At 40.6% G+C, this 13,174-nt stretch overlaps 2 protein-coding genes across 3 annotated transcripts; one reads left to right on the top strand and one right to left on the bottom strand.

Moving 5' to 3' along the window:
* Window positions 1-1,326: 1,326 nt before the first annotated feature.
* On the bottom strand, window positions 1,327-3,089 carry foxd1 (forkhead box D1). Its single transcript, XM_029516049.1, has one exon. It carries the CDS (start codon window positions 2,797-2,799, stop codon window positions 1,714-1,716), a length of 1,086 nt encoding a protein of 361 aa, XP_029371909.1. The 5' UTR covers window positions 2,800-3,089; the 3' UTR covers window positions 1,327-1,713.
* A 5,753-nt stretch (window positions 3,090-8,842) lies between these two features.
* Window positions 8,843-12,958, top strand: btf3 (basic transcription factor 3). 2 transcript variants are annotated; one of them, XM_029515784.1, is made up of 6 exons: window positions 8,843-8,912; window positions 10,577-10,645; window positions 11,089-11,202; window positions 11,290-11,491; window positions 11,723-11,779; window positions 12,642-12,958. In XM_029515784.1, exons 2-6 carry the CDS (start codon window positions 10,577-10,579, stop codon window positions 12,686-12,688), a joined length of 489 nt encoding a protein of 162 aa, XP_029371644.1. In that variant the 5' UTR covers window positions 8,843-8,912; the 3' UTR covers window positions 12,689-12,958. The 2 variants fall into 2 exon arrangements, with proteins under 2 accessions (XP_029371644.1, XP_029371645.1); XM_029515785.1 differs by having other exon boundaries at window positions 8,896-8,974.
* Window positions 12,959-13,174: the final 216 nt, after the last annotated feature.

Raw genomic sequence — 13,174 nt, 5'->3', positions numbered from 1 at the left:
CGCTGCAGCAAATTCAGCTTTCTACTACACACACGTTGCTTTGAATCAGGCAGACACGAGCAGGCTCAGGCGGGTGCACACATCCTGTCACGGAAGCAGCAGCAGCAGCAGTGAAGACTACAGACAGGAGTCATGGAAAAAATAAAAAGAAATCAGCACAGGAGGTCTGACACATCGTGCAGCAGTGCTGCTGCTGCTGCTGCTGCTCCAGCACCTGCTGCCTGCAGAGCTCTGCAGGTGAGTCCCCCCCCCCCCCCCCTTTAAATCATCTCTAAGAAAAAAAAAAAAATACAAATACAAACTGAAATGCAAGCAGTCACAGTCACTGGCTGCTTGCGTGTTACAAAATATCATGCTATTCCTCCATAAAGGTGAAAATAAAAGTTGAGTAAACACGGAAAATGAGTGGATTGGGGTGTTTTTAACCTCCAAGGACACATCACCCCTCGGCCCTGCGTGGCACACCGGGAGGGAGACACTTTTCAGAGACACACATTTCATTTTCTCTGAGGGTTGAAAACAAACAAACACACACACAAAAATAAAATAATATTAAAAAAAAAAAAAAACTGTGTCACATAAGAGCAGATAATGAAACACCGAGCGAGGGGTGATTTTTCCTCAAGAGCCGGCCAGCTGTCGACATCAGCACCGGGATAATCACCGGGCTGGAGCAGGCAAAACACCGCCCGCCTCACCCCGCTGACACCTTCCCATCCGCTCACCGTAATTACCGGGATGAGTGTGAGAGAGGTCAGATGGACACGCAGCTCCGATGTGCGCATGTTCCAAAGCGCGCAGCGCCGGCACACCAGACAGTGTGTAACATCTGAACAAACTCACAGAGTGCACAAATTACACTTTTTGTGCCTCATGACGCGGACACACACACATTCTTTCTGAAACGGAGGACACGCTTGTTTATCCCTCACTTAAAGCCATTAAGTTATTATTAGCTGATTATTACGCACAATTATTTTTCTGAAATTTTAAACCCCGGATTGGCCCATGAAGTTGAAGTTTAGTTAATGTCCCAACAAATTACTTATTATTGTTATCATCTTTCTTTGCAAAACGAAATTTATTCTTGTTGTTTAAAACAAACTGTGTAAAAATATCACACTTCAGTTACACAATACTTGCCAAAAATGTACATTGTTTTATTACTGAAATAAACACACACTGCATATTATTATAAATGTATGACTTTGCTCTCTGTCTTTTTTAATACAAAGTTCAAATCAAAACTTTTAAAAAGTGTTTTGATTTGCCAAACTAATAATAAAAAAACAAAAAAAACAAAACAAAAAAAAAAAAAAAGCCCAAAACAAAACATGGATGTGTTTGACACAAATACATTATTGGCCTATTTTAAACATGTGATCATTCATAACCTGTTTATTAAGTCAGTATCCTGAGACGCCCTAAACAGTGACTGAAACGAATCACTTCATGGAAAATACAAGGAAAAGGGTTGTGTTCCAAAGTCTGATTCACACTGAATTTAAAAAAATTACATAAATATATCTTTTTAAACAGCATGAATATAGGCACAAATAGTGTTTTCATGTCCGTCATTCAGCTGCGTGCTATCAAACAAACATACAAAAATAATCCTACCTTCAAAGAGGGGGGCGTTTTTTGATTTTGTTGCTTTCTTTCTTTCTTTCTTTTTTTTAATATAGTTTCTTGGAAAGTTTGTAGTTAAGACATTTAACAGCTGCTTGTGCCGCTGACCACTCGGCTGGCAAAGTTTTCAGCCGGGTGTAAAACAGCTCCCGGCTGGCCGGCCGCAGCTGCAGGCCCCAAAGAGGACGGTAAGACCGGGAGGAGGACCGGAGAAGTCCTGGAGGGGCTCAGCGACCCTCCTATGATACTCTCTATGGAGAAGGGAGACCGCTGCGCCGGGGAGCCGGACTTCTGCACCGGGGCTGCAGCCTGCACGCTGGCCGAGCCCAGGCTGGAGCTGAGCTGGGGGTAAAACCTACTCCGGGCTAAGTCCGTGCTGGTGGGCATCAAAGAGGGCGCAGGGATAATGGTTCCTGTGTGTGAGTGTGAATGTGAATGCCTGGAGTGCTGCTGCTGCTGCTGCTGCTGCTGAAAGCCAAAGAGCGCAGAGTGCGTGTGGTAGGACTGGAGCTGGATGCCGTATCCTCCGCAGCCGTACGGTCCGTAGCCGTACGCTGCTGCGGCGGCGGCGGCGGCGGCGGCTGCTGCTGCGGCGGCCGCGGGGATAAAAGTGTTGTGTTCCCGCAGCAGGTCCTGCGTCTGCTGCCGCTTGAAGCGTTTCCTCCGCCTCAGAAAGCTCCCGTTGTCAAACATATCTGCCGACTCCGGGTCCAAGGTCCAGTAGTTGCCCTTCCCGGGGTTCCCGGGCTCCCTCGGTATCTTGACGAAGCAGTCGTTGAGGGACAAGTTGTGCCGGATGGAGTTCTGCCAGGCCGGGAACTTCTCCCGGTAGTAAGGGAACCGGTTGCTGATGAAGTCGCAGATCTCGCTGAGGGTGAGCCTCTTCTTGGGGCTCTGCAGGATGGCCATGGTGATCAGGGCGATGTAGGAGTAAGGGGGCTTCACCAGGCTGTTCTTGCCCGTCGGTTTGTAGGTATCCCTTGAGGAGGTGGAGCCGTCCAGGCACGGAGGGGGAGAGCCGGCCAGGAGGATCCCGTCGTGCATCTGCGCCACCTCGTCCACCACGTAGGAGCGCGTCTGGTTGTCCCCGTCCTCCCCTTCTCCAACCACGTCTATGTCGGTCTCTTCCGAGAGGATGGAGGCATCCGACATCTCTGAGCTCAGAGTCATGGCTCCGACGGGCGCCTGTGAGCTGCCGACGCCAGATGAGGAAAGACGATGAGATGCGCAAAGCTGCCCTGCCCTCCCTCTTCAAAAACTCCTATGAGGAGGGGGAGAGGAGAGGAGCACGTGTCGCCGCCGGTGAAAGATGCCCCCCCCGTTTTCTCCCTATTTCCATATGTTTTCAGGTTTGGGGTTTTTGGGGGTTTTTAGTTTTTAGTTTTTTGTTTTTTTTTTGGTCTTTAAATCGCCGACTGACCACCGATACCAGGCAGAGAAACGTTCCGGGAAAACCTGCGAGAGGGCCAAACCTGAATCACGGAGGGGGTGGATCCTCCCTCAGTATTTATACCACTGCCCTGGTCACATGGGGAGGAAACGTCACCGAGACAAACATGAGAGAGAGAGAGAGAGGTGGGGGGGGAGATAAAAAAATAAAAAAAGTCTTTGAAAATTAACTGAGTGTTTATAAAAAAAAAAAAAAAAAAAAAGTTTGGTGTGGCCTACTTCCTTTTTAGTGGTGATTCTTGGTGGTCTGCAGTCCACATATGACTAATCTGAAGCTTTTATTCCACCCCAGTGTTTTGCACAAAATATAGATGAACATAAAAAAAAAAAAATCTATGGAAAAGTCTAATCACTCGGACGGAGGCGGATATACATACATAAATATAGGCATTGATTTCATTTAAATCCTCCTGCTAGCTTTTAAATTTGAACACTTGGTTTAAAAATAAAACTGTAATAATAATAATAATAATAATAATAATAATAAGCTAACACACTGTAGAGGCCACCTGTGATAATTAAAATGAATGCGCTCTGATGCAGTGCCGCGGAGTGTTGCGCCACATCCAGGCAGCTCTGTTTGCGTGATCCGGTAGTTATCTAGATTATCCGCAAGCCATTTGTAATGGAAAAGAGTCAGCTGTTAACTCGAATCAGTCACGGGTCACGCAGAGCATGCAAGCCCCAGATATAAGGCCTGCGTGCCGTGCGTCTGGAGCACGGTGCTGCTGTGTGTGGACACATTTCACGTTTAAATTGGAGTAAATATATTTTCATATCATGTGTTAAATGAGGTAAAATAAATAAACAGAGAAGAAGAAGAAGAGGAAAAAAAAAAAAAACAGGGAGTAAAAATATAAAATTTAAATTGGTTGAAACATCTGTAACCCCCAGTAATACGGTAGCTGCTCTTAAATATCTTACAGAAGATTGTAATTAAATAAGTGAAGTTTGTTTTATTCTCACGTTGATTTTATGAAACTATGTCTACATAAGTCTTTATCAACTTAAATAACAGTGACTGGTATAAACAGAGATAGTTTAAAATGTATCTTCAAATGAGTCTGTTTCACTTTATCTCAGTTTTTTGAGATAACACGATGCTAAATTTCACCTCCCAAAAAATAAATGAAATTAAATTAAAGAAGCATATTTCCCAACATCATTTACTTAAAGTTTAATAAACTTTTCAAACATTTTACTTTATCTAAAAAAATATAGTTTATCTTGAATATAGCTAATGTAAAGGCACATTAAGGCTTAAAATAAAAATATAGTATTTGTCATGACATTATTTCAAACTTTTGTGTGCATTCAGGTATTGTGGAACTTTTCAGATGTTCCCATCAGACCAGCGCCATCTACCGGTGAGCATCCATCACAATTAACAAAACACTTCTGGCTGATTAAAGACACAAGCAGCAAAAGTTTAGAGATAAATCACCTGAAAACTAATATTTTTAGTATAAAGGTCAGTAAAGAGAAACTGTTTCTGTTCAGGTCCGGTCTCAGAACTCCATTTTATACTAAAAATTCATTATATAAACGTCAGTGTGCTGATAGAAAAAATGTATTAGGAATATGCAGAATGTGATAAAATTGATAACAATTAAATCTGATAATTAACCTTCATAATAAACGGACAGACGTTTTTTTGTTTAACCTTGACACTTTTGGCAGACTCTTATGAAAACAAAAATGTATGAAAAAAATAAACATATTGATTATTGGATTTTAATTTGTTAATAAAAAAAAAAGAGAGGTTATATACGTGCCACCCAACAGTTATATATTTTATCGTGAATAAATAGATGCTGATGTTGATTGTAAACATGGAGGAAACCAAAACCTTTTAAAACTTAAATTACATTTTTTTGTCATAATAACACTAAAACAACATAATCATTCCTATGGAGTGTGTAATTATTTGTGTTGCATTTGGTCAGTGATGTACCAAAAAACCAACACAAGCGTCAAATGAAATTCAAGCCTATTTTCCTCACTTAGAGAACGTAATGTGTAAATAGTTACACTCAGTCCTCAGTCAACTTTTTTTTTTTTATATATATGTGGCTCATTTAAAACCACGAATGATGAAAAACTAAATCCAAAAATTTACCATGAGACGCCGAGTTCATCGTTTGAATTTATGCAGCGAGTTGTTCCAAATCTGGCAAAAAAGTAAATAAAATAAAAATAATCAAGCCAAAGAAGTAAAAAAGAAACAACTTCATTCTAATAATTAGGGTGAAAGCTGCGTTAGGATCTTTTTATTCCTGCAGCAGCACTGTACCATGTGTGGTAAACCACTTCTGAAGTGTTTCTGAACCCCCCTCCTGAGTGATCCGGGCTGTTTCCGTGCAATCGCTGCTTTAAACGCAACTCCTGCCCGCCACAGTCAGCCGGAGTCCGGTCTGAGGGGGGCCCAGTCCCGGTCCCAGCCCCGGTCCCAGCCCCGGTCCCAGCCCCGGTCCCAGGCCGCAGGCCACAGGAGAGAGAGAGAGAATAAAGACATATATGTTGGAGTCATTTAAATCTTCACGGTATTATATAGAAAAAGGCCGGATTCTTGCACTTAAATGGCAGAAATTCATAGAAATTAAATATGAAAAGAACCGAGTTTATGTCCCAGTCAACACGTCTCTGAGTCCTTTTAGGCGTTCAGTCCAATTAATAGACTTTTTTTTTTTTAATGGTCGCTTTTACATGAACTCTCCACCCATTTCCAGATCTTTTCCGGGATGTACTGGCTGTAGGAAATTATTTCGGCTATAATAACTGAAATTAAACTGAAAAGCAGTGGTGCGTCGCAATGTGTTAAAAAAGTTTTCACCTCCCATGTGGGCGGACTGACGCTTCATTTTCATACTGAGTAAACAAACCAAACGGTCTGTGAATGCCTCAGGTTTATTTTGTAATCTATATATATTATATTTGTAGACTGCTATTGTGTGGACTATGATGTATGTGTCGCCAAAGGCATATATATATTTTAGATAAGGCTTATTGCCTGTTTTCAATGGGTTTATTATTAAATAGCAAATCTAATATCTTTCAGGAGATTTAGCCAGATTTGCAATACCACAAAAAAAGTAAGTATTTAAACCAGAAATACCAAACTACAAAAGGAAAAAAAGTCACATTATCACTGTCGCAGATCATATGCCTTGCAAGGAGAATAATATATAATGTTATTTATTAATCTGATTAGGAGAGTAACTCCTAATCTGTCTTGTAACTGCAGTTACAAGACAGGTTGAATAAAGGACCTTGATTATATTTCCAATCCATGTACATCTGAATTCAGCCTTTACTGCTCATTTCTATAGCCCACTCTTGATCTCTAACCCGAAAATAGCCCTTTAAATTTGGGCATGCCAAAAAAAGATATAAAGGCACAAGTGCAACACGCAGACTCACATATACACGCAAACCCAACACACACACACACAGAGTAAATGGCAGTCCACCCATTTCATAACTGTATCATTTCAGTGCTTCATCCAATCACAGCAGCAAACAACTCAACTTGAACCAAATGGCAGCAGGAGAGAAGATCAAACACAGATTAACATTTCTGGCAGGAAGAGCAGTCTGCCTGGAAAATATTGAAAAATTGATTTTGTTCACTAATTTCACGATGTATGCTAGAGTCAGTAAAGGCTACCTATCACAGGGCGCAACTACCTAACAGTGTTTTTATGTCAGAATTTAAAAGCACGTTTAAGTAATCTAGATAAAAATGTATGGCACTCTGAGAAACATCTCACCAGCTGAGTTACCCTCAGGAGACAGAGGTCCCATGATGATGTGGGGGGGGTGTCTTATTTCTAAAGAAGAATGAAGGTGCCTGAAGTTGTCCACTTATTGCCGCCCACTTTTAGGCTTCATTTTGAAAAATATTCCAAAGAGGACATGGGTTTTTGTCTTTGTCATTAGCTGACCTCACACATGTCAACACAAGTAAAGATATTCTATACCTACAGTACCACACAGACCTACACTACACAACAGCCAGCGAAACTCATCCTCTCTTTATCTGTTTTTATTACTGGGGAGACGACTGCCTCCATCAGGAGACTGGAACAGACCTCGCTTTTACTTTGAAGGTCTAACACAAAAACCATCATGGCACACTGAAATGGACTGAATGCACCTTCAGCCTGACTAACACCAACCAACAAAGCCACTAACATTATGACCAATTCTGCAGCTATACAAACAGCATCATATTCCCTTATCTTTGTCTATTATAGAAACAACAAACACACTAAAGATAACAACTACTACAGTCTACAGACTACAACATGTCACACTATAAACAAACAAAATAACGAATTCGAAAATAATTTAAGAGGAAGATTGGAACAGTCTATATTTTCTAATTAATCCGGTCAGATCAGATTTATTTTTTCTCCTTACTTTGACATTTGTCCGACAGACGAGGGTTGGAGGTTATGGTCGCTTCTTCTTCTACTTCCGGAAGGTTCATGTCGCCATCTTGGCTCTTCGTTCCAGGATAATCCAATAAAAAAAACATAAATAAATAAAAAATGGACGGGGAGCAGAGCTGTGTGAAGGTCGAAGAACTTCATCGTTATCCAGTTTAGGCTCCCGGTGGCTTAACGTCCACAATCTCCAGACAAACTTTCCTGTGTTAGCTTTCCTGTTAGCTCAGGTGAGGCCTAGCATGAAGCTAACAGCCTCTGACGGTAACCACCTGTCTGCTGCCATTTTCAAACACATCACTTGAGGGCTAAATATAATTAACATAATTAATATGAAGGAGGGGGGAATTACGTACAGGGGGACTTTTATAGGGACCAAGCTGTAACCATGTTTATTTTCTGCAATAAAGTTGGAAATGTGCGTAAAGCAGACTACAGGGAAGAGTGGGAGAAGATTCTTCTTCTTCTTTGAAGGTTTAAAAGCACTACACGCCCATTATGTCGCCTCACTGCCCCCTTCTGGTTTGAGCTCTTCATGACAACCTTGAAACACGAAACAAGTCCTTCATTAAAATTAATTATATTCGAATTATTTAAAAATGCAGATTATTGTGACGTCACAGTCTTTTATTCGTCTTGTATGCACAAAACATAAATGTTCGCTGCCTTCAATGAAAACATTTTTACTTTTTACTAGTTACTAGTCACTTTACTACTAGTTTTACTTCATCACAGTTGTTTTAACCCACCAGTCTTGTGGTGTGCTACTGTGATGAAATTAAACATTATTCTAGATCCCCGAAATTAATGAACAAAAAACAAATGTGGTAACGGTCTCTATGTACAATTAAGGAAATTATCTTGCTTTGTCATTTTTTATAGATATACTGTGTTTTATGTCTATTATATATTGTCAAATGAAATTAAATTTAAATTACATTAACCCAAACCATGACAAAGTTGTTTCAAGTCTTTTACATGCAAAACAACCAACATAAACAGTTACACTTAAAAGTTAAGCTATTTTTTTAGCTCAAATTGCTACAAACACAAACATATTTTTACATAGTAAATGCATATATCCTTAAATATCAATATCAATAAGATATAAAAAGCTATAATAGTGAGCAGTAGTGACTAATTCCAGCAGCAGGCGTTGAGAAGGGACATAAGGACAGTATTCAGATTTTTTTTTAAAACATAATGTCGATAGATAAACTTTTTTTTTAACTAATATACGATTATTTAAAAAAAATGTTTAGCCTGCAACACCAAACTCGGGGCAGAAGAACCCAAACAGCCTGCCCCATTTCCGCTTTACGTCACTTCCTCCCTCCTCTCTCGCTTCCATCTTGCTCCCCGCATGTGTCTGCCGTTAGTTTACAGGTCAGTGAGGAGCTTTAAATATCTTCTCCCGTGCACTCTTTCCCCAGATCCGACGTCAAGAGGTAAACGAAAGCCCTTTTACCCCAGATGGCTGAGTTCTGCCCCGGTTTGAAGCTAATGTGACTTCCGGTCGTGCGTGTGGCCGCCCACCTCACAGCCTGCCTGTTAGCTCGGAGGCTAGCTCAAATTAGCCGACAAATTCTCGCCCCAAAAAGCTAAAACCACACCTTGTGTCGGTGCGGGCGGACGGATTGATCGAAAATTGTTAGTTTAAACTAACCCCGAGTTGCTGCAGGTGCTTTTGTGTTGTTGAGTTTGGTGTTAACGCCGTCATTTTTTGTGTGCTTGTCTTTCCACGCCTGTCCATAACAGACACATTAGTGGACTCATTAGCTTTTAGCTAGTTCAGGTAATACCGCATGTGACTGTCAACCTGACAGCTCATTATTTCATTTTTTCAGTCTTTTTATGAGCACTGAAGCCTCTGCCCTCTCTCCCTTTGTGTGTCTGTGTTTACATGTAGACTTTCCTCATTTCAGCTCATTTGTTGACACTTTCTCGATCAGTTATTGTGAGATTTAAACTACTGATAAGCATGAAGATGAAAAAAAAGGTTATGAAATTGCTTCATCGCTATATATTAATAATTAACTTTTTAATCAGATATTCCAGACTGTATTTATTGGTAATTGTTGACTAAAGTCTGTTGATGGACTGTGAGTGGTATTTGGAAAAGCAGTTTGTGTAAATATTGTCTCCCACAAAGAGAAAATAAATGTTAAAAATTAAGCATAGACACTTTTCAGGAAGGTTGACATAAATGATATGAATAGAAGTTTAAAAATGAAAATTAAATGGATCATTGACTGTCATTACACCAAAACACAAAATCTAATTCACTGTTTATGAATAATAGCAGCTGGCCAAAAATGAAATTTCCATGACTGATCTCTTAAGTTGCTGTCACAGGAAGAATGTGGTAAAGCATACAGGAGCTGAGGAAAGGACAGTACTCTGTTTTAGACCTTCCTTTTTGTTTATAGCTATGCCATTGTCATCAGCATGTCATGTTTTTGCTGCAGCAGGTGTGATTGTGTTGTCTTCATTTGTTTTGTCTGAAAGGCTGAGATCAGACAGGTGACCAGTAGGGTGTGAGACATTTGTCACCAATGCTTTTATTTCAAAATTCTTCATACTTCACATGTGCACTTGGTGTTTGTCTTAAGTAGTTAAATGTTCCATATTTTTGTCTTTGCAAAACTCATGGAGATCAGTCTCCCACCAGCATGTGAACAATTCATGTCACACCAAATGTGCGCCAGTCACTAAATGTACATGACTGAAGTTCATTAGTAAATGCCAGGCTTCATATTCTTCTGAGTTGATCATCTGTACATCATGAACGTCAAAGTGGTTTTATCCATATTAAGATGAACGAAATGAAATAGTGTACAGTGTAATTTATTAACACTGGAAGCATATTACTCTACGTAAATTGGTTTGCATAAGTTAATTTCACAATTATTTGATGTTCGACCTGTTTTTAGTGTTGATAAAGATTTCTAATATTTAATGAACAGCAGTCTGGCCATTTTAGTCTATTTTGTGTGGTATTTTTAACAGCCACAATTACCATAATCATATGTGATGTTTTCTTTTTGCAGATGAAAGAAGCAATTATGAATCAAGAAAAACTTGCTAAACTACAGGCACAAGTCCGCATTGGTGGAAAGGTAAAAAAAAAAAAGAAAACCCATACAAACAAAAAAAATAGCATTGTCAGTCCTTTGCAGAACATTTAATTAACTCTTCTATTTCTTAATACCTTAAAATCCTAAAAGCCAGAACCAGATCATGAGAATATCGATGCTGTGTATGATGAGATATTAATCTAGTGACATAAGACTGAGCTCAGGCAATGATGCTTTGCACACATTAAGCTTTTGGGTAGTTTCTTGCTTGTTTCTATGGCAACCAGCAATTTTATCACAGTTTTGCTTTATAGCAGCAGTCTGGTGTGGGCCAGAGGGTGAACTACTCTTAAGACTCCTACCAGACATAGACAACACACCTTTTGGGCCAGAAATTTACCATCTCCAACACACATTATACTGAATAATGATGATTAAGAGCCGTGGAGTTAAACAGAGACACGTTTGTATGAATGTCCCCACAGGGTAGTGCTCGCAGAAAGAAGAAGGTTGTGCACAGAACAGCAACCGCAGATGACAAAAAGCTCCAGTTCTCCTTAAAGAAACTTGGTGTCAACAACATCTCTGGTATTGAAGAGGTACGCACAAAGCTTTGTGTCAGTGTTGTCTCTCTTGTGATTAAAATGTGTTTGTTTCGGCGGTGTGACATTTTGGTCTCTTAACAGGTTAACATGTTTACAAATCAAGGAACAGTCATCCATTTCAACAATCCCAAAGTGCAGGCCTCCCTTGCAGCCAACACCTTCACCATCACCGGCCACGCCGAGACCAAGCAGCTGACCGAGATGCTGCCAGGCATCCTGAACCAGCTAGGAGCCGACAGCCTGACGAGCCTCAGGAGACTCGCCGAGGCCCTGCCCAAACAGGGTCAGTAACCTGCACTACCACAACTCAATCAACACGTTGACTTAAGTCCAAGCAAGAAGAATCCTAGATTCCCTGATACACACACTCCGGCCTGTTAGTGTGAATTTAAAAATGTGCAGCTTGTGATTGGTTCAGCTGGATTAGATCAGTCTTGCCCTCAGGAGTTTAGCTCTGGTTGTTATTTGAGTTCTTGAACTTCAAGCTTCTCACCGAGCCTTTCTTCTCCTGCAGCTGCAGATGGAAAAGCGCCGATTGCTGCAGTAGAGGAAGAAGACGACGATGTTCCAGGTGAGAGCTCAAATGTCTTATTTTACATTACAGCTGCACATTCTCAGTAGTCTGTTGTGCCACCCTAAATAAAATGTTCCATTAACAAGTAAAAATGTGCATCAAACTATCAAACTGGTCTCCATCAGCCCCCCCCCCACTCATCTTGGTTAAATAGCCGTAGTGAGTTTGCTTTTCTTTTGATTCATGAAAGGGGTCACACTGAGGGGATTCATTTCTACTTCAGACGATGGTGCAGTGCAGCGTTTTGTGTTTGATTCTCATGTTCATTGTTTATAAGATCTTTAGATTCAGTTTGCTTTTCTTTGTCAGGAAAATTAACCAAACACATCAGGTTGCCATTACAATAAATCTCTCACTTTTCCCAGGACTGCTCTGCCTGTAACCAGAGTTCTCACTGATGTAACAAACGATTACACATGTATTCAGCAATAAGAGCTGTTTAGGCCTGATGGCACAGGGGTTAACAGCCATTGCCATCGTTATGCCATCGTTATGGAGTTAAGTTTCCTCTTTGTTCTCCCTCTGAAGGAATGTGTTTACTCAAGACCTTTTGAATCGTTTCCACTTTAACCCTCGAACCTTTGATTTCTCACATTTCATGGAGTAATTGAAGCCAACGCGTTTTTTCTTTTTTGATGCCTTGCGCCATCATTTCGACTGCTGCGCTCAGCCTCATGTGCTGAGCACATTGAAGTCTATATAGGAGTGGTAAAGAAGTGAGGGTTGCATTGCACCTCCTATCACATTTCAGATAAACTCACTTTTCCTGTACCATATTCCGGCAACTCTGAGTCATCTGCACAGACAGGCTCTCTCACCAAATTCAGTCAATTTACCACTGAATCTTTTGTTGTTCCAGATCTGGTGGAGAATTTTGATGAAGCATCAAAGGATGAGGCTAACTAGAGGAAATTGGACTCCTTGAGTGTCAAGACTTGACGGGACCATGTGGGGCACAAGATGTTTCAATGTCTATTTTGAGGGGTGGGAAGTTGATTGTTAAAATACCTGAGAGGATGAATAATCTGTCAACCTTTGGCTGTGAGCGTTCTGTAATATGTGCAACACCTGAACAAAGTACTTGCATACTCTTAAGTGAATTATTTTTGAGTAATTTTCTAGAATAGTACTCCAAAGTATTAAAAAAAAAAAAAAAGGCAGGGGTAGCAGTATTTAGCTGTATGGTATTTTAGAACCATTCCACCTCTTCTTTGCCACCAGACTCCTCCAAATGCTTGTCGTGCTCAGTGGTCCAGTTAGAGTGAGAGATTATGTGTAATATGTGGTGTTTAAGGCTCCTATTGTTTCCTCCATGTTACTGAACTTTAATTCTTTGTGGCCTCACTGAAACCACCATATCTGGAAATAAACCTTTGCTACTGTCAAATGCTG

This window comes from Echeneis naucrates, chromosome 12, assembly GCF_900963305.1.
Source record: "Echeneis naucrates chromosome 12, fEcheNa1.1, whole genome shotgun sequence".
Taxonomy (NCBI): Eukaryota; Metazoa; Chordata; class Actinopteri; order Carangiformes; family Echeneidae; genus Echeneis; species Echeneis naucrates.
This window is presented reverse-complemented; position numbering and strand designations above follow the sequence as displayed.